Below are 25645 nucleotides of genomic sequence, written 5' to 3' on the forward strand. Positions count from 1 at the left end.
CTCTAAGAAAAAGAAGCGTAGGGTGCTCAGATCACCCTTTCCTCCAGTTCTCAAGAACCCATTCTGCAAAAAACCCTCCGCACAGAGCTCACGTTGATTTCAATGAGCATTGTGTGTGGGAAGCAGGATCAGGCACTGAAGGGTCAGTGACACATGAGCTTGCCATGAATGTTGGATTCAGCATTTCCACTGGCTCTGCATTTAGAGGACTTTGTTAAAGGAGTGCTTTTCTGATAGTAGATTTTGAATGCCCATAAAGTCTTGCACTTCTATTTCCTTTATTTCTACCTACCTCTAAATACGGGTGGATGGGAGATTATGGACATGGTGTCTGTGAAGACCTAAATGAAATCAGTGTAAACTTCTGTATGATTTTTGCTGAGATTTGAGACAAGTTGCCTTAGCCAAAAACAACCAATCAGCTTGTGATCCCAGGAACTCATAATTAGATTCAGTTGACATCTGTTGATATGGTAATTGCATCATTGATCAATACCACCCTGTATGCATCTCCAAGTACATAGAGTAGAATCAGCAAAGAGTCCTGTGGCATCTTATAGACTAACAGACATATGCATCCAACAAAGTGGGTATTAACCCACGAAAGCTCATGCTCCAATACATCTGTTAGTCTATAAGGTGCCACAGGACTCTTTGCTGCTTTTATAGATCCAGACTAAAACGGCAACCCCTCTCATAGAGTAGAATATCTCACATTTCCCTGTTTGACCACCTTTCTCTTTTCCGTGAACAGTTCTTACTATTCTAGCTGTTAAAATGGTTCTGATGCTAAACTTAAAAAAAGGAAATGTTTATTCTGGACATTGCCAGAAAATTCTTACCAATAAAGACTCTCTTGAATAGAGGGGAGAAAAATAACTACAGGTGGTATAGAAATACCATCAGTTCAGATATCTGAGAACAGGGTAGACAAAACAATAATGGGAATGATCAGTACTCCGGAGTTATCTTGTAAAGTGCAGTGATTCAGACCAGATAACCCAAGTTGCCCTTTCGCTCTCTTCTATCTATAGGCCAAGGTCTACCATCAATCTGTATGGAGAATTTCCATCGATGACAATAGCAATTCTGCACATACCTCAAGGGAAAATATGACCCAGCATAAGATGGAACCTTTTTATGCAAATTATATCTTAAGTGTGCTACTATCTTAGATCTTGATCTTGAATTCATGCTCTGGTTTTACTTTTCAAAATTAGAACAGTTTTTTATGGGGTTTTTTTAATACCAAAAGGTACAATTCTTAATATATAAATGTTGGAATAAGTCTCAACAGATCTGACATTATATACTTTAGTGACAGCTCAGAAATCACTTTAAAAAGATTTTGAGCTTTCTTTTTTCTTTTCTTTTGCTATACTGTAGAAAGAGTGCTAAAATATATTAAATCCTTCTCTACCAACAAATTCGTATTGCACAAGTTTTGTTCTGACACATGATTTACAATAGCACAATATAAACCACTGTCAATAGCAGTTTATAATGCAAACAACATAAGTAATTTAGCTGTGAAGTCTGTGTTGTTTTTTTAATTCCCTTTAGTTAGATGCTTATTCATTTCATGCTTTAACAGTTTGAAGCTTGCTTCTTTGTTGTATAGGTCTGAAGTTTTCTTTAGATGTCTAGCCATTTGAATGGCAGTGGAGTCGTGGCATACTAAAAAATGCCTGATTCAATTTGACCTATTAAAGAAGCAAAGAATTAGTCTAACATCTGGTTTAAAATGATAGATAAAACAAAACCAACACCTTGATCCTCACACCTATACTTCTGCATATGAAGCTACTTTAGGTAGCTTTTTCAGTCTGGTATTACCTTGTTTTACTGACTGCATTCTATTGCAGTCCTGAGTTCCCCATCTTGAAAATGTATTTGGAGAAAGAATTTGGGAAAATCAGGCCAAACTATGCACAGCCCCTTTTGAACTGGGCCCTTTATATACATGTATTCCCTTTTATGAGCATAGTGCTGTGTTAATGGTTCAATAATTAAAGGAGTTTTCATTTTAAAGACTTCAGTTTTTAATTGGGTGAATATTAACCACAGATTACTTCATATCTGTTGTGATATGCAAATCATTGATGTCAGCTGCATTTGTGTTCAGGTATCAAGCTATCTGCTTAATGCAAAATAACATTCTACAATTGTTTCAATTAGATACAGTCAGCCTTCAGAGCATACTGTTTGTTTCATTTCCATAAATGAAGAAATTTTGTTGCTCACTTAAAATCTCTGATTTTTACCACCCAGAATGCTCACTCACACCTGGAATGTGTGTGATATTTACATATAGTTTTCTCTCTCCTACTGAATCATGTTACCCTTTGGAGCAAAGGAAAACCAGTTCAACTCTCTTGAAAAGATCACGTTTGGTGAACTGATTCCTCTGCTTTGTAGAGCTGTGTCACATTGTTTGTGGTATTCTTTACCGCTTTAAATGATATTAAAAAATGTAAAGTAAATGAGAGTTCTTAATTAGCAGAATCTGATTTGCACAAGTGCATAGCATCAGAGGGAGACTATTTTCATCATACTGCAGCTGTTACCTAGGCAGGGGAAGAATTTCACCCAACTACAAAGAATGAGCTATCCAAATATCTGTGTTGTCTCAGGAAAGGGTAGGCTGGTGTTTCCTTGGAGCAATGTTGTTTCATAACTGTCTTCACATTAACTGTATCCACTGTTACCATTGCTGCCCACCCGATTTCAACCTCTAGGTTGTTTAAAGGGGGAGTGAGATTAAATTGTCAGGGACGATGCAGGGGGGAGACTTTGTCTATTTTATTTATTCCTTTGCAAAATGTGATGCTGGTTGGTGTTGAGCTGGAGTGATGCCCACTTTGGGGCTAGCTTGGAGATGCAGAATAGCCCACACAGGACAGCAGAGGCCACCCGAAGCCCCATCAATACCTGGGCAGGTTGCTTTCCCAGCCCCTAACCCCTTGCAGCACAGGCAGGTAGGGGGAGGTGGAATGACGCTGCCTCCGAACTCGGCTCCAAAGCGGCACCGTTCAGGGTCGCTGGATTTGTTTTACTCTGAGCGCTGTTTTCTCCATCTCCTCGGTCTGCGAGGGGGGCATCTCTGAGCGAAAGGTGCAGTATCCTGCAAGCCCAGCCCGAGAGGGGAGCTGGGGGGAGGGGTGCAGCTATGCATTTGTGTGTTGGTTGGTTTGTTGGCTTGAGTCGTTCGTGTTCCGTGGCACAGTGATCTCTTAGATCCACATCTCGCTCTACTTCGTTTCCTCTGGTTTTCCCGTCCCTCTGAGCAGCGCCCAAGTGTGTGTCTGTGTGTGTCTCTGCATGTAAGGGATGGGTGAGAGCTCTGTGTGCGTGTGTGTGTGATGGAGGGGGAAATCTCAGTGGTTGTGTGGAAGGGGAAATCTGTGTGTGTGTACAGGATAATGTGTGTGTGTATATCTTAGGGCTAGTCTGTGTCACTGAGTGTATTTCCGTTGCTTTGGCTCTGTAGGGGTAATAACCGCTGTGTGTGTGTGTAGGGCGGGGGAAACCTCACTGTGTGTGTCTCTCCCTGTGTTGCTCGTGTGTGTGTGTGTGTGTGTGTAGTGTCTCCCTCCCCGCGTGTGTGTGCGCGGAGCACCAGAAGTCCAGATCACGTAGAGACAATCTCAGAAACTGCAGAGCAGATAGCGGCGCAGCCGGAGATGGAGCCGGATGGCAAAGGTAAGGAAGGAAGGTGCCGCTCCGCCCTGTCTGGGCGATCTGCCGCCGGACACAACGTGGCTCCCAGGGCGAGCGGGAATTTGCTTTTTCGGTGTGTGGCTTTTATTGGATTTATTTCGGAGGCTTCCCACTGGGGGAGCCGGCTGAGGGCTTCCTCCGGCAGCCTGACCCGGCCCGAGCGCCTCTCCCTGCGAGCCGGCGCCGGCTTCCCGGAGCCCCGGGGTCAGTGGCACCAAGTTCCCCGGCGCTCGCTCGCTCGCTGCCCGGCTTTTCCGCCCGCTTCCCCGCGGGGCCGGGCTGGGGGCGAGCCCTGGGCCGCGGGGGAAGGGGACTCTGCAGAGATGCCCTGAGGGGGGATTGTGCATTGTTGCAAAAGGGGGCTGGCTCGGGGGGGTGGGGGGAGCCGCGTCCGCTCCCCCCACCATCCCCCCCCAGCCTGCAGCCGCGGGGACAGGGCGCCCACGACCGGCGCTGGAGCCGGCACCAGTCGAGCCGCTCGGCTGCGGCCACCGTGTTGCGGCAAAACATTGCGGAGTCGCCCTCCTCTCCCTCTCCCTCCCCCGGCGTAGGTACCGCCCGGGGCTCGCTGCTGGGGGGAGCCCAGGGTACCAGCGCGGGCGGGGGCGGAGACCCGCATGGACCGGGCGCTGCGGACCAGCCGCGGGCTGGGGGCGGGGGGGGGGGGGGGGGGGGGCGTGCGAAGGCTTCGGAAAGCGACAGCACGTGGGGATCGGCTCTGCCCGCTGGATTCCCATCCCCACCCCTGGCCCAGCGCCCTCCCAGTCCCCTGCCCCCCTTCTTTCCAGCTCCCTCTTCCTTCCTACCTTCCCCTCCCGCTCCTTCTGTCCTGCCCCCGCCTCCCTCGTGTCCTTCTGCCCTCCTTTCTGTGCCCCCTCGGCCCTCCTCTGCCTTCCCTTGCAGCTCGACCCCTCCTCGGGCTCTTCCTGCTCCCCCCTTCCCTGCAGTGGCTCCAGGCCGCCCCAGCTCGCTTCCTCCCAACCGGGGGGACTCAGCTGGAGCTGATTTAAAACATCCCCACCAGCCCCTAACCCCGAGAAAAGACACGGGCTCCCGATCTCCGAGTGAAAAATGGCAGCTAAACATGGCCTGGCTACGGGAGAGGGGCTCTTGCAAGCTACCTTCATGCCAGGGAGCAGGGCACGTGAGATCAGTTTCTGCCATAAAAGTTGCTCTAAGGTTTTGATGATGTCACGCTGGCGGATTACGACTTTGTTTTGCACTGCCAATCAGGGGATTGTTAGTGGGAATGGGACTGCATATCTGTGGATGGTCCTTACACATTCCTCCATCGTTAACACAGAGCTGATCATCCTGGTGTGTGGATAATGCATTGTCTCTCTATGGCCGCTACAGAGTATGTTACTTGCAATACGTTTAATAAGCACAGTAGGGATATTTCTGTGTGCGTTCGCTCACTCCCCACGTAGTGAGAGTTATAGATGTAGATATAGCTATAACCTTGTATAGAGGCACTGCTCTTTTCCCCCACATCCTTATTTTATCTATTGTATTATCTCAACCCGCATATGTGTAACATACCTAACATCAAAATGTGTTTAACATCCTTGACATATATGGCAATATATGTACGGTAACAGAATTTTGGATAGTTCATATGAGTAAAAATTTAAACCTGTTTTGCTTATTTTACTTTGTTGTTTATGCATGTTTCTCAGGTATAGGAGATATGTTATAGCCCCACATTTATTTGTGTGTGTGTCTACATAGGTTCACATTCTGTAATTATTTTGTGGGGTTGTTAAAAAAACAACAACCTTTCATTGTACTTTATATTTAGTGTTTATACTTTATCTGTAATACTAGTCAGTTACAGTAGCTCAGTAGAGTACAATATTAACCCAAATGACTTTTTGGAATAATGACAACTGAAAAAATATTTTCTTTTCTTTTTTTTTTTTATTTCTTTCTTCTTTAGATTCTGTATCTTTATTCAGGAGCATAAGGTTGCTTGCTGATCACAAGAAGATGTTGCTGTGGCTCGTGCTGGTTTTGTCAGCCCCAGTTTCTTCTACAAATGCAGATCCTGACATCTCGGTGGGAATTTGCAGTGTTTGCTCGTGTGTGTCAGTTGAGAATGTACTGTATGTCAATTGCGAGAAGGTTGCAGTCTACCGACCAAATCAGCTCAAACCACCTTGGTCTAATTTTTACCATCTTAATTTTCAGAACAACCTCCTGATTGTTCTATATCCAAATACATTTCTTAATTTCACACATGCAGTGTCCCTGCAACTGGGTAACAATAAATTGCAGAACATTGAGGGAGGAGCATTCCTTGGGCTCAGTGCATTAAAACAGTTGCACTTGAACAACAATGAATTAAAGATTCTCCGAGCTGACACTTTCCTTGGCATAGAGAACTTGGAGTATCTCCAAGCTGACTACAATTTAATCAAGTATATTGAACGGGGAGCCTTCAATAAGCTTCACAAGCTGAAAGTCCTCATCCTTAATGACAATCTGATTTCGTTCCTGCCCGATAATATTTTTCGATTCGCTTCTCTAACCCATCTGGATATACGAGGGAATCGAATACAGAAGCTTCCCTACATTGGAGTTCTGGAACACATTGGTCGAGTTGTCGAACTGCAGCTGGAAGATAACCCTTGGAATTGTACCTGTGATTTGTTGCCTTTGAAAGCCTGGCTGGAGAATATGCCCTATAACATTTACATTGGAGAAGCTATCTGTGAAACGCCCAGCGACTTGTATGGAAGGCTTTTAAAGGAAACCAATAAGCAAGAATTATGCTCCATGGGGACTGGGAGTGATTTTGATGTGCGCATTCTGCCTCCATCCCAGTTGGAGCCTGGTTACAGCACGCCTAATGGCCACACTACGCAAACGTCAATGCACAGATTAGTCACAAAGCCTCCGAAAACTACAAATCCTTCCAAGATCTCGGGGATAGTAGCAGGAAAAGCGCTCTCTAATCGCAATCTCAGTCAAATTGTATCTTACCAGACCAGGGTTCCTCCTCTAACTCCTTGCCCAAGCCCATGTCTCTGCAAAACTCATCCTTCTGATTTGGGATTAAGTGTAAACTGCCAAGAAAGAAATATAGAATCATTGGCCGAACTCGTACCAAAACCTTTCAGTGCCAAGAAACTGCATGTAAATGGCAATTATATTAAGGATGTGGACACCTCAGATTTCATTGACTTTGAAGGGCTGGATTTACTACATTTAGGCAGCAATCAGATTGCAGTAATCAAAGGGGCGGTTTTCCGCAACCTTACAAATTTACGGAGATTGTATCTTAATGGCAATCAGATAGAGCAGCTGAGTCCAGAAATGTTTGCTGGCCTCCACAATTTGCAATATCTGTATTTGGAATACAACGTTATCAAAGAAATTTTAGCAGGCACCTTTGACTTAATGCCAAATTTGCAGTTGCTCTACTTGAACAACAATCTTCTTAGAAGTCTGCCGGCTTACATTTTTGCTGGTGCTCCACTGGCTAGACTGAATCTGAGGAACAATCATTTCATGTATCTACCTGTAAGTGGCGTTCTTGATCAGCTAAAATCTCTTACACAAATTGATTTGGAAGGTAATCCATGGGACTGCACGTGTGATATGGTTGCTTTAAAGCTATGGCTTGAAAAACTAAATGAAGGAATTGTGGTAAAGGAATTAAAATGTGAAACACCTGTTCAGTTTGCTAACATTGAACTGAAGTCTCTCAAAAATGAGATCTTATGTCCTAAACTTTTAAACAAGCCATCTGCTCTGTTCACTAGTCCTGTGCCTGTTGTCACTTTCACTACACCGTTGGGTCCAATTCGAAGTCCTCCTGGTGGCCCAGTTCCGTTGTCCATCCTAATCTTAAGCATACTAGTTGTGCTTATTTTAACAGTGTTTGTTGCTTTTTGCCTTCTTGTCTTTGTGCTTCGGCGCAACAAGAAACCAACAGTAAAGCACGAAGGAATTGGGAGTCAAGAGTGCAGTTCCATGCAACTGCAACTAAGAAAGCATGACCACAAATCAAACAAAAAAGATGGACTAGGCGCAGAGGCCTTCATTCCTCAAACCATTGAGCAGATGAGCAAAAGTCACACTTGTGGCTTAAAAGAATCCGAAACAGGCTTCACATTTGCTGATCCACAAGGGCAAAAAGTCATTCTGAGAAATATCACCGACAAGGAAAAGGATTTATTGCATGTGGATACCAGAAAAAGACTGAGCACAATTGATGAACTGGATGAGTTGTTTCCTGGGAGGGATTCCAATGTATTTATTCAGAATTTTCTTGAAAGTAAAAAAGAATACAACAGCATAGGGGTCAGTGGCTTTGAAATACGTTATCCAGAGAAACAACAAGACAAAAAAATCAAGAAGTCATTAATAGGTGGTAATCATAGTAAAATTGTAGTAGAGCAAAGAAAGAGTGAATATTTTGAACTGAAAGCTAAACTTCAAGGTTCACCTGACTACCTACAAGTCCTTGAAGAACAAACAGCTTTGAATAAAATATAGGTCATGCAAACTTATTTCTTACAGAGGACATTTATTTAATGATAAAAGTGCCTTTTGTTGACTTCTGACTTCCGAATACTATATTATATTGGTAGGCATAGAGACAGGTATATCCAAGGGTATCTGTCTGTAGCTGCATATGATTTGTCAAGTAGAGGAGAATTTCCTTAATAGATTTTACTACATAAAGCTGATACCCTCTGGAATCCTGTAGGGATACTGCAAACTCTATTGCCAAAGGGATGCTTTAGACACATATTACACTGAATTTAACCTCAAAAGGCATATATGTTTTGTACCTTAAATGCAAAACCTTTGTCTCCTTGTGATTTGTAAGAGCAAACACAAGAAAACTGGTACCAGTGTTTGTACCTCAGCTGGGTCCTTCATTTTGCACGTGGATTAAGTTGGTGGAACTGGAGTAATCCTTTGATTTGTGGTGTTGTAAAGGCACTGTTTAAAGATTATCTGAAAAGTAAAAAGCATGCAAAGAGAGAACATTCAATAGTATGTGTAAATCGGTTACATTTATGGCCTGCATCTTGAAACCACTGGACTTATAATGTTAAATTGTGCAAATATTTGTTTAAAATATACCATGCATAAATACCTATAAAATAAATTTGACCCTTGAAGTACACCTGTCTATACATAAAATTAAAAAAAAAGAAAAAAAAAGAAAAAAAAGTGCAACCTGACTTCTGCAGCATTTGTAGTGATATGAAGAAAATACTTGATATTCATGCAGACTCTTATGTAAGACTCAAATCCAGTTAAGACTAGAGTTCCTTCTCAGTTATGTGAAACTCCTACAACCCCAAAAGGTTGACCAGACTTTTCAAAGTGCTTACTGTGTGAGCGTAGCAGAAATTATTTTTGTAAGATAATTCATATTTATGAAATACTTTGTATACTAAATAGGAAAATATGTACTCCATAATATGTATTTAATATGCCTGACTTGTTTTCCTGATCACAATGCATTAATAATTCAGTATAAATTAAAAACAGAACAATATACCAGACAAAAACTGGTGATAAATTGTATAGAATTATCCGGGATCCCATGATCAGGTATAATAATAAATAATAATAATAATAATAAAAAAACGTTCTGTACTATTCTTGTGAAAATAGTATATTATTATCTTATTTCAGATTTGTTACCAATGGTGCATTTTAAAATAGAGTCATTAGTTTTTTAGTATTGTGTCTCAGGCAATTATTTGCCATCAGTTGTCTTGCTTTTCAGGGTTCTGCAGCTTAATCTAAATAGTTTTCACTACAAGTATTTACAGGCATTAATGAATAAGGGTAATAGTTTAATTGTATATGCGTCAATTTTTTGTCCCTGTTATCTGTTTGACTGCTATCAGTCAGCTAATGAATCATAACAGGACACCATATGGCAATCATGTGTCTATCAAAGCCAGATTGTAAAATATATTTAATGGTCTTGGTTTAGTTCAGAGTGTTTTGTAGTCCACATCTATAAAGAATAGAAACTTGCCTTTGTGAAAGCTGAATCTCAATTGATAGCAACAAACGGTCAAGATAGAAAACACCCCCTTTTTCTCACTGATGGTAACTTAAGATCATAGTAGGCATGTATTGGTAAAGCATCATACAGAAAATCTGTTCTCCACGCCTGATTCAGAGACCATTCAAGACAATAGGGGCTTCTCCACTGATGTCAATGGACTTTGGATCAGTACCTTGCTGCCATAAATTCTCCCCCTCCCCCGCATGCCTTTTAAAATCAATACATAAGTCTATCAAGTTGCAATAGAAAATAAACATTAATGTTGTCATTAATTCCAAGTGGCAGCTATTACAACAAAGCCCGATAGCACTACTATGGTTAAGGCTGTGTCAGCATTTTCCAGTCTAAACCTCTAATTTCAGGGCTTTATAACACTGCTGTAAAATTTTATTCTGGGATGATCCTTGGCATAACGCCCGGAATATTTTTTTAACAAAGTTTTTTAAAAGCATCAGCGTGTCTTTATTTTAAAGAGAGAGAGAGAAGAAAGAAAGTGAGAGATATTTTCTACTTGTAATTTCAAAAGTTTTTTTTTTCTCTTTGTTTTCTAATTTCTCCATGCTACAAAATGTATGAGGGACTTTAGACATTTTTTAAATAAATAAACAATGGAGTGGTTCATCTTTGAAAAAGCTGCTATTACACATGCGCACTAACTTATTTAATACAAAATGTCAGAGGGATTTTCTGGATATGGTTACTATGCATGCATGTATCCCTGGCCTAAAAGATTCCTAATTGTCTGCTGACCCAAATCACTGCACAGGCTCTGAGAAAAGTGTTTTAGTTTATTGTGTCAAGAACCTATGGATTAAGGAATCTTAACAATGTACTGAAATGCTAGACCATAAAGACACCATCAGCAATCTGAGGTTGCTGCCTTCCACTCCGTACTGCACAGCTTTGAGAATGCGTCAAGGGTCACTGAGATTTGCCAAGGCAGAGAGCATTTGACACACTTCAAGCCTCATCAGAGCCTCTGTCTCATATCCTTCTGTTGCAAGAGGTGCGTTAAAAAGAATACACGACTATTTAATAAATAAATGCTACATTGTGAGTGTTGTTAAAAGGTGATATATTTGTGGTTGATATTGATCAGAGTTAACGGAACAACAGTTAAGGTTGATATGCCTCCCTCAACTACGTTAATTGGGTCCAGTCCTCCCCTCTTCTGCCTGGGGAAATCTCCCATTGACTGTTTAAGAGAAGAGTAACTTTGCCATTATGCCCACATTGGACAGATCTGGCAACTCTTTTAGGTCCCCCTCCAGCAAAGCATTTACTCACATGCCCAACTTTAATCATGTACTCATGAGTTTAAAGGTGAGCACAGGCTTTAGCATGTTGCTGGATCAGGGCCTGAATGCATGGTAGCGTTGGCATTGACTTAAATGGGAGCAGGTGGAGGAGAATTGTGTATTACATAGTTCGTCCCTGCAGTAGAACCCTTATTCATGATGGTGATCACTTGGCTCCCATGAGTTGCCTGACTGAATTCAACAGGGTCAATGGAATGTATACTCACCAGTGTCAGTAAGGGTTGCTCAGTCTGGGCATATTGTGTAAGTCTCTTAATAGTGTTTTACATACATGGTGCAATACCTAGGCATGGCAGTGTGAGTAAAAAATAAATAAATAAATAAATTGCAGAAGTGGGCAAACCACTATATTTCTTTGATGCTGTTGATTTAAATGACAACCTGAATGTTAGTTTATTTCCTCCAGTATTAAGGGACAGTGTATGTGTCTGGATAACAGTTTAGTGGAATGGTCATTCCAATCTAACGCTAGTCTAGCCAGGAAAGGCACTCTTCCATGTGGCTAAACAGACCAGGCCAGCCTTTGCATTATATTGATTTGAGTGGCCATATTGTTACCGTGGCTGCAATGACATACATGCAGCACTAAAGCAGTGAAGGTGTTAACATAATTTATTGTGTTCTTTGCATTATAAATCAAGTTTACATTTTTAATGAAATCAATAAAGTGTAATCATTTATTTGAAAGAGAAAAACTTTGTGCAATTTTCTCAGAAAACAGTTATTATAATGCAGCAATTTGAGTCCAGACATCAATTGACATTTTGCATTTAGTTTTCCAGACTGAGAGTAAATAAATCGAAAGATAATCCAAAAGGTAATATTTAAAGCCATAAGGGTATACATTATTAAAGGCATGGCCTTGTGAATAATGTTAACAAATGTCTCAGAGTTAACAAACACATCTAGAAATTGATGGTGGCATACTAGCTATAATATATTTTGCATGATTTGTACATTGCTATTGTATGAAATGAGCACAGTGGGATATTTTATTTTTTATTTTTTGTTTTACTCAATTTTATTTTGCATCCAAAGAGTTGGGAAGGAAATATAACAAGAATGTATTGATAATCGCTCTATTTTGAAATAAAGCAAAGAAAGCAAAATGTATTGTTTTTACCCTGCCTTGATCATTCTTATTTTTAGATTAGTTTATAAAGAAAATAGAGTTAACTTTATAGTATCCAGTATAATGTAAAACTCAGAAAAAATGTTTCAGTGACCTTTGTTTGCTTTCAACAACATCAAAATATTAGGCAGAATTTATTTAAAAGATTTGTATGGAAATATTAATAAAATTGTTTGGTACAATCATATTTCTGAAACTAGACTTTGTTAAATGTCTTTAATAGTCTCTTTGAGTTTGTTTTCAGAAGAGATAAAAACTGTAAAGTAATTAGACATTATTTTATATTCATAGATATTAGGGCAAATATTTTAAAATATTTATGAAAGTTTATCCCACTATCCAGTGTTTAGATCAAATCTACTTGCCTTACTCACCCAAATGGTCTCATTGGAGTCAAATGGGACTATTTGCATTAGTAGCATGAGCAGAGCATAGCCTCTAGTCAGTTTCTGATCTCTTCCACATTGAAATGCCTGGAAGTACAATCATACAATGTCAAGGACATTTGTCTTGACCCTGATCCCTTCTCATTAATCAGTTTGTATAAGACAGTTTTACAAAGGATCAAAATTAATTTATGTTTAATGAATTCCCTCCAAATATCCATCCACCTGCCTTTATTATAGCTTAGAAGCATTTGTAGCTGAAAGTCAAGAAAAGACCATCAGGTAGCTTAAGCTCCAAATTTAGATTTTTATATTAAAAATGTTTTACAAATCTTAAATAAAAATCTTCATGAGCAACTAGATTAAACATTGCCCTGCGGTCCTAGATTAAACATGCAGCATGGCAGCCAAATATGGGAACCAGAGTGAAATACAGACTAAGAAATCAGTACTTAACGCTGATTTTTTTTCTTTTCATTGCGGAAGAGCAGTGAAACCTAGAAAGTGACCCAAAAGCACTAGTCGTGAAAAGTATAGGCCCAGTCATGCAACCAATGGAAGTTCCTGCTGATTAATAACTTGAAGATTAAGCCCTAAAGTAGTTTTTGAAAATTATTTCATTTGCAGTTATGACGGTGTTATTAATAACATAGATACATACATTTGTTTTCTAAAAATACAGGCTTGTTAACTTGATGGTGTATCGTTTGTATGCCTTGCATTGGCTGTACTGTATTTTTAACTGCAATGCAAATTTCCTAAACACATTTTGCAGTGACTGATACTGTGCTGAAAAATAAAAATACAAAGGCAACTTTCAGGGATAAAATCTTCTCACAGATACACTAGTGTTAATGTAGTGTATCTCCACTGACTTACTGGAGTTTCTCCAGATTTACCTTGGTGAGCATGACAGCCAAAACTGGTTCTGTAATTGTAAAAGCTGGACCCATTGAAGTCAGGAGGGAGTTTGGTCATTGCTTTTAGTTGGAACGTGTTCAGTCCCTAGAGTAAAGACAACATGATCTTGCTTCTGCTGCCATTAAGTCAGTGTGAAGCTAAGATTAACTTAATTAAGAGTGGTATTTAATCTAGTATGGGCTTGATCGAATGCCGACTGAAGACAGTGGCAAAACTCTTACTGATTTATGTGCTGTGAGACATTATATAATAATATGGATACCCAAACATGTTAGTTTGCTGTTTTGAATCCCTACATTTAGTATATACAAAATTGCCTTTCCTATAATAGCATTTTTCTCAGGATAGCTACAGTACAAACATGTATTTGGAGGGTAGTAGATATTTAATAATAATAGAACCCCAAACAACTAAAAATTATTCAAGTGATGGTCCTGGATTAGATAAAAATGTTATGGATACCAGTAACCCTTTCATCCTAAGCCCACTCCTCCTGAGATGAATAAGGGTCTTATGTAAAGATCTTTATTAATGATTTTTTTCATAGCCATTAATAATATTTAACCCTGTTTTAGATATTGGCTGAAAGCTGTGCATTTTGAGTACTTTACTATGTATAAAATATCAGTCCTTATTCACTGACTCCTGTGCTATGCTGTATTGATTTTTCAATCACTTTATATAAAGTGTGTCCTAAGTTAACACTGAGTAATTTCTCCAAGACACAAAAATATACAGGGCAAGGACAAAGCAGCTCATTTTTTTTGTTTGAGACCATTTGTATTGAATATGAGTCGTTCAGATATAAATAGGCCAATCCCAACCAGCTTCCATGGAGACACTACAGTTTACACTTCCTGAGCATCTGGCCTATGGTCTCTATTTATCCAAAAATAATGGGTGATTTAAGTGGAGCTTTGCCAGCCTCTTGCACCAAAACAAAGAAATATCCCTAAATGGCTGTCCAAGGGAGTTTCATTGCGTTACTGAATCTTATGTGTTGTCCAGAAAGTTGTGTCCTCCTACTTCTCAGGGTACCCTTCCACTAAACCATCTCAGTTTTTATCTTGTATCTATTCAGTTCTGTACCATTCAGTGTTTGTCTAGACAATTTCTAAAGAGCCACAGGCCCAGGTTTCACCCACCATCAGCTGGAAAAAATAAGACAAGTTGTAGTAGACTTGCCTCTCGGTAGTTTCAGAGACCTGTCAGATAATGGATGGTGCAAAAAATGGTGAAAACCAAGCTATGAAAAGGAGATGATATTAGCTTCCCTTATGGAAGATTCAGATTGCGCCTGTGAAGCCCAAACTGTCCTAAGTTCATGACTTTCGGGCACTATGGATGTTAGGCAGAGCCAAAGTGACAGTTCAAGATCCTCCACAGATTTTTTATTTGGAAGGGGATTTGTACTGAAGAAGGAGAAGAAGTGATCCAGCACTTCGAGGCTGCCAAGTCAAACTAGGGACTAAATCACATCCATGTGCATCTATTTATACGATTTACACCTAAGTTTGGTGCCATTTGTAGGTCAGGAGTGCTGGGCAAATGTTTATGCTAATATTGCCTTTCTGCATCATATTCATTTCTGTATGTGGATATTATTTGTATTTGAGTACCAGGGTAAATTTTGTTTGCCAAAATTTTGGAGAGAATGTATTTTTTAGGTCTATTCACACTCAGACCTGGATGTGAACCAAAGCCCTATAAATATATCTCCATGGGGAGAGTAACAAAAAGCATAGCTTTCTGACAGGTTTTGCAAATCACTCAATGCGAGAAACTGCAGGAAACAATGTACTGAACAGCAGATTTCCTTGCTTCCTTGAAGGAATTCATAGACTGAGAGTCCCTATCTGCATGGTATTTTTCTTGTCTATTGTCTACAAACCACAGACACAAGATCCAAAGTTGCTGGTGGTTATTTTGCTGATTTGTACCCAAAAATAATTTTGGAGAAAAAACAACCCCAGCCCCCTCCCCACCAAACCGCCTCCCACACACACACCCTCATCTATAACGTTCTTTAAATAAAAACAAAACATTTCAGATTTACATTTTCCAATAAGAAAATAGAAAAATACACAGGTTTGAAGAATGGCTACACTGGTCAGTAATTACCTATATTTAGAAAGTATTTTGTTAACAGAGGGAAAAAACAGGTAGTGGATAGTGCTTATAGGTTTCATGCCTTTTCACTTCATGGGCTAAATTCTGCCCTTTGCTGCAATAGGGCAGCGCCCCATAAACCAGTCCAATTCCATGGGAGCAATTGAGTGTGGTATGTATCTGCATACGTAGGTCCTCATCGTCTCTCTTCATTTTGCCTTGAAATGAAATGTGAAGTGCTGAGCATTCTCACCTTCCGTTGACTTTAGTGGGAGTTGACAGCATTCAGCATCTCTCAGGATTGGTCCCTAGGGCCAGATTCTGCAACTGGGGTGAGCGGTATCAGTGAAATCTCTGGGATTGCTTGTGTGAGTAATAGAGTAGACCTCAGTAACCTTACTAGAGATTTTTTCAGGATCAGGCCCATTGTAAAGACGTGTACTACCCCTTTATTGGCCAGGCTGGAGCCAAGAACCAAGATAGCCTGGGGTAATTAAGGAGGGGCGGGGCTACTTACATGGATTAAACGGTATTCAGTTGTAGTGAGTTCTCTCAGGGTCCAGGAGACTAGCCTGACCAGACTCAGTGACTTTGTTTTGTAGACTTTAAACTGAACATCTCTGAACCTGGGTGCTAAGGCAAGGGTTATATAAACTTTTGTTACAATTGCTCCTTCCCTGAGCATTACTGCCTGTTTGTTTTGGCTTCTCATGCATTGATGCCCAGTTGGAGGAAATTGAAGTGGGGCACATTTGCAGTGCCACGCTGAGCTGCAAAGGGGTCAGAGAGGATGTGCCTTTTACACCCACAATGAATGGAAATAATCATTTTAAATACTCACTGGGGCATGGATTCCTTCATAATTTTTGGCTTACTCAACAGCATGTTGCCTTGGATTGTGATAAATTAGCATCATAAGGGCCTGGTTTTTCAGTCATCCTTCTTCAAGTGACATTTCTGATGTGGAGGTGTCGATCAACACATTCTATCTTTTACAGCCACAGGAAAGTTGGAAAACTTTCATTCTCCTTTGGAAACCCGTGGTGATGGGTTCTGATGTTTCTCTCTTTCTCCCTCTTCCTGATTTTCCTGAGATCTTGTCTGATTGCATGAGTGCTGGAATTGGACTGTTCGACAACTGGTGAGCAGTGTATGCAGCAAAAGAGGTTATTTTCTTATAGAGGCTCTCAAGTAACTGTGATCTTTTTTACATTAATCCTCCCTTTCACCGCATTGTTTGTAGTTCTGGTTATCCAGCTAATTTTTTAAGGTAGGCAGGCATTACCATTGGGAATAGTCCTGCTGAAGTCAGTCAGAGTACACGTTGGGGAAAGAGCTACAGTACGGAGCCCAAGAGTAAACAGTATATGGCCAATAGATATTCTCTCAACACACAATGCCTTAAAAAGTACATATAGAGCAACCACGTCATGAGTAATCTACATTTCAAGACCTCTTTTGATTTAATGGCAATGTCCTTTAAATCAAAAGGAAATACAGCACAGCGAGTAGTTTGAATGAGCTGGTATTTAACTGATGAGTAATGCATTTATCCTGCAGTCTTTCTGCAGGCAAACCTTCCGTTTATGCAAGGGAAGTTTTGTCTTCTGGGTAGGCTCCCCAAGGTCAGAGGAGTTTGTAGTGACTGGAGTTACGATGGTGTTATACAGTGGCATAAGTATGCTTTTGTGATGTCCTCATGAGAATTGCCTGCTCCAGTGGTCAGAGAAATTGACACCAGGAACTCAAAGGTTCTAAGCCTGAGCTCTCACAAATGCGCTCCCTGCTATTTGTGCAAGACATTTAAATGCTCTTCCTCAATGTCCCCATCTGAAAACAAGGCTAGTGAGGCTTACACATTTAAAAGCTGCGCTTGGGAGAATTCATTCAGGTTTGTAATGCAAGATGAAAGCAGTATGTAAATTATGAGTATTATCTGCATACAAACTATTTCATAGGAGGAATACCAGGGGCACAGGAGTTGTGGGAGCAGGAGCACAGCAGAAACCGTTCAGCAGGTCTTCGGGGCTGGCACCTTCTAACCCTGCATAATACCTGAATATACAGTCCAGCTACCTGAGTTATACACTAAGGGGAAAAACCTGCCTCCTTAGGTTCAATCCAACTATACAAAATGTTGGGGGAAAGGGTTTCCTCTTGTAACTGTTAGCTTTGGTTTTTTGCAGTGCAGCTGCTATCAAATCCTGGTGCTTGTGACTGTTTGCAGGAGATACGATTTGTGTTTTCTGTTTGCTAAGCTGTATACAATGTGCAGTTTGAACTATATGAAAAAAATGTTAATGATTCTGTGAGCTATTTATTGTCCATTCTGCAATATCGTAAACAAAGTGAAAATGTAATACCTGTCCATCTTTGGTAAGCGTCATTTGCAGGTATACAGGTACATGTTTTGATCGCAAATCCTGATCAACAGATTCCTGGATAATATGCAATTGCAGTGTTTCCTATTCTCCATAACACAAGGCATTCCATGTGTTTATCTGGCTGTTACATATCTTTTTTCTGAGATATAATGCTGTGATTCTCAATAATATGTTTAGGGAGAAGGCTTTGGCTTTTTTTTCTTTAATGTAGCAGTGATATTTTATATTTCCAGCTCATAACGAGCAATGAACAATTCTGTGCAGGAAAAATCCACTTTGTATAATGCACTGAAGATGGCACTGTAGTAACAAGTTCACACAGTAAATGATAGGATATGCCCATGTTTGTTGCTGGGATTTGTGGCTTGTAATTTATTTATTTAGCTCAGCAAATATAATGCCAAAGGTCAGCTTAATGTAGCAGCACCTGACACTGATACAGTTTTAATTATAGTAGCAGTGTTTCCATTATTTAGATCTATTGCAAGGGGACTACAACTCAGCTATAAATATGTGGCATGACTTGTAGCTGATCATACAATATCTTACTAGGAAGGTGGGTTTTTTTAATCTGTTTTTTCCCCTATCCTCTTATCCTGCATTGAGATCTACAGGTGCGGAAGCCTATCCCCATGAAGCCCTATTGACACGAGTGGATCTCTGCATTGGTGCAAGAGATGCACACATACACATCTGATTACAGGATCAGGACCTACAAAATTGCCATATTTGTGTCAATTATCCAAAATACCTAGAATTTAGCTAGCTCTGGCTTCTTGTTTCAGTCATATAAATACATTAAAAAGATTCAGTTTAAAAAAAAATGAATGGGAGAAGATGTTAGACTCCGTAATTTGGTGAAATGGCATATGAGATTTAAAGGAGGAAATATAAGTCAATACTAAACTAATGAGAACTGGTAGGACCATAGGCCAAATCATGAGGTCTTTAGTCATGTCTATACCATCCCTTAGTCAACATTCTTGCTCAGGTCAGATGGGAGTTTTGCCTGGATTAGGACTGTGTGAACACTGAGCAATTGGACCCAGGTGCAGTAATTATTTTTCATAGCTCCTTTCTCTGCACATCTCCAAGCATAGCTATAATGGAGAACTATTTTCTTTTGGGGCCCAATCACCCTCACCTTACTCTTGTGAGGTCATTAGGGCTGCTTGTATGAGCCAGGCAAGCAGGGTTTAACTTTTTATTTTTTTGAGAAATAATCCAAGATTAAAAACCTCATTTCCACAACAGACAGTAACTGTCCCGAAGGATCTCATATGGTCTGTCAGGAAGCCAATTCTATGCCTGTTTAAAAACACCCTGCTTACATGCTAGACTGCAAAAAGGAAGTCTCTCCTGTCAGTCAGTGCTCATGCACTTCGGTGATGGATTGTTCTTTTCTTTTTCTACAGGCTATTGTAGGATCAACCAGCTGGCACATTGCTTTAAAGTGCTATGCAGGCAGCCCAGATTTGATTTCCAGTTATGGGACCTGCTCCACCAGTCACTGAAGTCAGTAGGAGTCTTTCCATTCATTTTCTTGTGTTTTTCCATCAGGCCTTTATGGTTATTTCTTGTGCTGACAAGGACTGTTGCAGAAGCAGCCCCCGGACTGGTGGGAGGGAATGAAAACAGTATTTTGCGTCACTTGGCATGACTCCTCTGATCAATTAATGAGCAGTGTGAGCCTCCCAGGATAGTCATAGCTAGTGTTCCTTAGTGGGAAGAATGATAGACAGGCAGGGCGTGAGGAGAGATGTTACAGAAGAGATTTGCAGAGGAGATACAAGCACAGAAGTACTCCGTTGGAAAGCTGAACAGAGCTTTACTGCAATAAGACAGTACTAGTGTCTCCTTAACTCCCCTAGCTAGGGCTCTCGGTCCCTGCACAGAGCTCTTCCCAACTGGATTAGCCTTGATCCCTCTTTGGATTGGCCATCTCTTCAGGCTCAATAGTTCAACCAATGAAGATGTAAAGGCCCCAGTCTTGTTGAAGGGCCCTGTCTTCTCTACCCCCTCGCTAGCCTTCAATGTAGCCTTGTTCCCAGCTCAGCTTTCCCTAGCCCATGCATTCTCATACTTCCCAGAGTCCCTTTGCTGGCATGCCTAAAGAACAGCTCCCCCGGTGGTGTAGTCTGGAACTAGACCTCCCCTTTTGTCTTCTCCATTGAACAAAAATATCCATGTTGCTGTGTTTTAAACACTGTTCCAGGATACAACTAGCATGATCTGCTACATAAAAAAACTCCTTTGCCAAAAATATGGGCTCATTCTAATCTGGCCCCAGTGGAACAGGACCTATCACTCTAGCACAGTGGTTCTCAAACTTTTGTACTGGTGACTCCTTTCAGATAGCAAGCCTCTGAGTGTGACCCTCCCCCCCAAACTAAAAACACTTTTTTAATATATTTAACACCATTATAAATGCTGGATGCAACACAGGGTTGGGGTGGAGGCTGACAGCTTGTGACCCCCCAAGTAATAACCTTGCAACCCCCTCAGGGGTCCTGACCTCCAATTTGAGAACCCATGCTCTAGTATCTAACCTCCATACTCTCACTCTCACAGAACAAAAACAAAATTAAAGTCTACTTAAATTTCCCTCCAAATGGGGCCCGAGTCTGACCTTACGCCAGGTAAATCAGGAGTTAACGGAACTGCTCCGAAGGAAAAACTGATGTGAGATCAAAAGCAGACCTGCACAACCTTTAACCCCTTCCAAACTCTGGCAAAATTTTCATTTATTCCAGTCAGCATTTCTTAATGCAGCTTACATACAAAATGTGTCACAGACACAAATGATGTTTACAAAATGAATGAGATAATACTGCACAATGAAGACAGTAAACTAGCTAAGCATGCGCTGGGGTATCAGAGGTTTGAGGCAGAATTTGAGCCATTTGTGATGCTTGCTTGCATGTAGGAAAGGCTGTTCCACAGCATGGGAATAGAAGGGAGGCTGCAGGATCGGGGGAATTGAGTTTACGGTGGAATGGCGAGCCAGTGGGTCAAGGAGACAGGGTAGATGGAACTTTGACAAAAACAGCCACTCTAATTTATACTGTATGAGGGGACAGTGCCATTTCATCAGACTGGTTCCACCATCTCTTCTGCTTGCGGGCCCGCTCCAGAAGGAGAAATGGTGGCTCCATTACCTGGGCTCCCCAGATTACTGAGCCACTCCTCTAAAGTGGGGAGCTGGGTCTGGTACTGTTGTACACATACGCATATGCATGTATGTGCAGATCTGTGTGTCTTTTCCACTGCATTGTTTTACTTTAACAGACAGCCTCGCATTTTCACTTAGACCAGCTTATTAACATGACCACACTGACTAACGTAATCTATTGGGTTTTCTTAACATCATCAGCATTTTCATGTACTTGAGTGGTCCAAAATTCAGAAGAAAAGTGGTAAAAACCGAATAACAATTGTTTGTGAAACAAAGGAAGTTTTTGGTGAAAAACAGTAAAATCCAAAAACAAGGTCCTTTTTGCAGCATCTGCACTGATGTAAACTTTCCAAGCCTTCTGTGAGGCCCTACTTGACACCTTTAATATTTAATTCTGTACTAATTAACTAATGAAAATGCTGCTGGTTGAGGGATGCGTCGTCTATAAGGACCTGTTTGAAAGAACTGGCATATTTCTCCCTCTTCCCCTCTCTCTCTCTCTGAAAGGTCTTTATAACCAGCTAGCTGAAGGTAAAACTTCTTATGAAAAAAAAATTAATCTCATGCAAATGTATCATCTCATTTGAGTGAAAGATAGATACCAAACTGTCAGAGTATGTGTCATACTAAAGCAATTGTTATGATTATATTTAAACTGCCAAAAACCCCATCAACTCACAGACCAAACTCCCTCCCCCAACCCAAATCTGTCCCACCAACACTGTCTCTGATGGGGGTTGAGACAAAGAGACAGGGGATTGTAATTAGTGGACGCAGAAAGGGGAAGTGACCCCCCTCTGCAGCATTATTAATGTCTCCACTGGAAGCTGAAGAATTCCCTGGACAGAGCTGGGGCTTTTCTGATGGCGAGGGGTGAGAGGAGGTGAGGATAGCAGAACAAACACTTTCATGCATCATCCCCTTCTGGCCCTTATTCAGCAAAGCACTTAAGCACATTGTGACCGGGGTCCTAGTGGGGACCAGCTATGGTCACTCAATTAGGGTGAACTGCAAAGAATGACAATCCCCATAAAGCTAATGGATATTCCAAAACTTAGATTTACCAAGCCAGCATAAAACAGCTTCTTTATTACCTTACTGGTTACTCAGAAGTCCAAACAACACAGTTTCCTTAAAGTGATCCAGCCTCAGGCCTCCATCCAGGTGCCCATATCAAATATGATGGAATTTTTTGTAAATCTTAGTTCATCATATAAAAGAAAAGGTTCTATCAGTCCCAAAGGTTCAGACGCATTACCCCACAGGTTAATGAATGTTTCAGATCTTACCCAAATACAGCCAATTCATAGTAACTAAATTAAACTCTATTAAAAAACAAAAGAGAGACTATGGTTTAAAGATCAATATAGATACTGACATGAGTTCAATTAATTTAGGTGGTAGTGAAATCAAAGCAGGTCCACTGTGCAGGCTGTAGAAGGGTTGGAGTGTGCATGTCTCATCAAGTGTAGATATGAACTAGCTTATACTGCCAGATAAAAACTAAGCGAAAATGTAGTTAAGGCTAAGTACAGCTCCATTACTTATGGATAAAACCAAACCATTATAGGGCTGTAGAAATTATCACAAACATAAGTCAATACAGACAACAGAAGTAATGGATTTAGCAGGATTCCCTGCTTTAAGTGGAAAAACTCAGCTCAACCTTAACTACAGAACTGCAGCCAACACTTCCATAATATTATAGCCGGATCTTCAGCTTGTATCAAGTGGCGGAGCTTAGTTGACATCACTGGCTGATTTACACAAGATGAGGATCTGGACGCCATTGTGTAATTGGAGGCCTTGTATATTTAATGGGCTTCAGCCCCAATCTAACGTGTCTACCAAAATAAATTGTACTGGCATCTCAAGGAGGTAATCAGGTATTATAGAGGTGGGATGTAGATGGACTTAGATGAGGAGATACTTTTCTGTCCTTTTTTCTATTTTAGTGCTGCACATACATACTGGACCAAAAGAGTTTGAACCAACCACATAATTTGTTACACAGTCACTAATTCCTCTTGGGGCCTTATCCAAAGGCCACTGAAGTCAACTGGAGTTTCATCTTTGCAATTAGCAGGCTATGGGTCAGGCCTTTGGTGTTTACTGCTGCTGCTAGATAAGCCAGCTCTGAAGAATCATAGAATCATAGAATCTCAGGGTTGGAAGGGACTTCAGGAGGTCACCTAGTCCAACTCCCTTCTCAAAGCAGGACCAATCCCAAAGCAGGATACAAAACTCAAAATCTTTTTACATCTGTGTAACCAAGGCTTCGTAAACGTGAATAAGACCTAGTGTTTACATTGTCTAGCGCAGTGTTTTGAGAAATGGAAATCACAGTACTGGGAGTACTAGATCTGCAAGACACAAAAATAAAACTGCAAATTTCATTCTTCATTTATGAAATTTTGCACTTGCTGTCAGGGCCATGATATGCTTTGATGGCTTGGGCTTGCTTGGTTGAAATTCATGTTTAATGTCAGTACAGGGGCAACAAAGCGAAAACAACACTGGTGTACAATCATTTTTCAGTACCTGCTTTTTTCTTAATCATTGCTGGAAATAGGTTGAAAACTTTGTTAAAAGAGTAATCTCAGAAATGCAGGCAATAACTACTAGAGGTTTCTTTATTATAGACTCTTACTCCCAAAATACTACTTTAAAGCAAAATAAGCATCTATCACTCCCGCAACCTCCTATTTGAACAAAAGTCTTAGAATTCCCATATACAAGATAAGCTTTTCTGAGTCCTTCATATTCAGCACTAGATTTTCTAGCCTTTTTCCCTCCAGCACTGTCAAACAGAACTACTAATTTGGGGATCAACACAATAATAACCTTGCCCTTGTTTCTTTTTGAATTCAAGCTGATGATGTCATAATTTTTACTCACCATGTTAAAGTCTTAATTATTCCATTTAAAAACAAAACTTAGCAAAAAATGTGCAGCCAGGGCGCTAGACATCCTTGAGAAAAATTACCCCGCCCTTCTGCCCCCTTCGCGCCCCCCGCCCCCCACACACACACACGTTGATCAGAGCAGCAGCATTTTTCCTCATTCCATCACTTTCCCACTCGGCAAAGCCCCACCAGCCCTGCAGTGTAAAATAATGTAGTGTCCAATTTGTTGTTGTACAAAAAGCTGGCTGAAAACTTGTTGCCATTTTAAAAAAATGAAAAATGCCTCCTCAATGAAAATTTCCTTTTGTCAAAGATATTCAGGTTTGTGTTTAAAATCAAAAGTTACGTGTTCTTGTAGTTGTTTTTGTTCTCAACAGCTATAAACTGAAATCCAAATTAATGTCAGTTTGCAGTTACTGGAAAAGACAATGTCATTTTTCAGTTGCGGAAAACCAAAACAAATCTTAAGCTTTTCTTTTTGGACAAAAACTAAAAATATTTTGTGGGTAAAAATGATGAAAGGGGAATGTTTTGTATTCAAAATATTTTGCAGGAAAAAAATCAGTTTGTAGTTCCATCTTTGTATATATAGAGCAACTGTGTTGACTTCAAGAATCTGGCAAGCAAACAGCTGAAAATGCTGTATTTTCTATGTATTGTGGGTGTGACAAATATGGTAATTTCCTCACAGTACCCTTGGAAAACCTTATTGAATTAAGTTTAAGTGTGTTTGGATTCCATTGTATTAAATAAAAAATTAAATATTATCATGGGCCTGGATGATCGATGTGGCAGACATGTGAAGTGGATTTCCTAGGAAAAATCTAGGAGATGAATGGAAATTTCTCTCTGCCCTGACCCCTGCCTCTGATTATGTATGCAAAAGCCAAGCCCTTTGAAGCTATGCTTTGTAGACAGGGCGATTGTCTGATGATTACCTGTTTCTCAGGTCTCAAGATCAAAGGCCCAGACTGTATGAAGGAGGAGCACTCAGATTCCTGGGTGCCCTTGTTCTGAGTTAACAGCTGATATGAACTTGTAAGCACAGAAAAACCCCTTGTTGGGCTTGCTCATCTGCCAGCGCCCTTGTTAGATGTGGGGATGAACTCTACTAATCTTATTAGAATGTCTGTAGGTTCTTGTATTGTTTGTTCTGTAGTGTTTCCCCGTTAAGACTAAATGCACATGTTTAGAAAGTGCTGTGGGGTAACTGCTAACTAGGGGTAATTTCTCTGGCTATAGCCTCCAAGGAGAAAGCAAAGCAAGCTCTCTTAGGCAGTGTGACTCAGGGAACTCAAGTGTACGCAGCGAACTGTGGGGAAAAAACAGTCAGGAGGGAGAGAGACTGCACCCATGAGAGGTGATGGCTAGGGAGCCGGGAGCCTAGAAAGGGTGCCCTTGCTGGACCACAGAGGGGAAATGCAGATGCAATTGCTTTGAAATGTGACAGTGGGAACTTTGTATTCAGGGAAACAAAAATATCCTCAGTTTTAATCCCAACTAAAGCAAAACTCACCCTCAGCATAGGCCTAACTCGACTGTTATTG

At 40.7% G+C, this 25645-nt stretch overlaps 1 protein-coding gene across 1 annotated transcript; it reads left to right on the forward strand.

Annotated features, from left to right (window-relative positions):
* The first annotated feature begins 3428 nt into the window (after positions 1–3428).
* On the forward strand, positions 3429–12360 carry SLITRK4 (SLIT and NTRK like family member 4). The gene is made up of 2 exons (XM_032800116.2): positions 3429–3702; positions 5660–12360. Exons 1-2 carry the CDS (start codon positions 3684–3686, stop codon positions 8221–8223), a joined length of 2583 nt encoding a protein of 860 aa, XP_032656007.1. The 5' UTR covers positions 3429–3683; the 3' UTR covers positions 8224–12360.
* Positions 12361–25645: the final 13285 nt, after the last annotated feature.

Source organism: Chelonoidis abingdonii, chromosome 8, assembly GCF_003597395.2.
Source record: "Chelonoidis abingdonii isolate Lonesome George chromosome 8, CheloAbing_2.0, whole genome shotgun sequence".
Classification (NCBI taxonomy): Eukaryota; Metazoa; Chordata; order Testudines; family Testudinidae; genus Chelonoidis; species Chelonoidis abingdonii.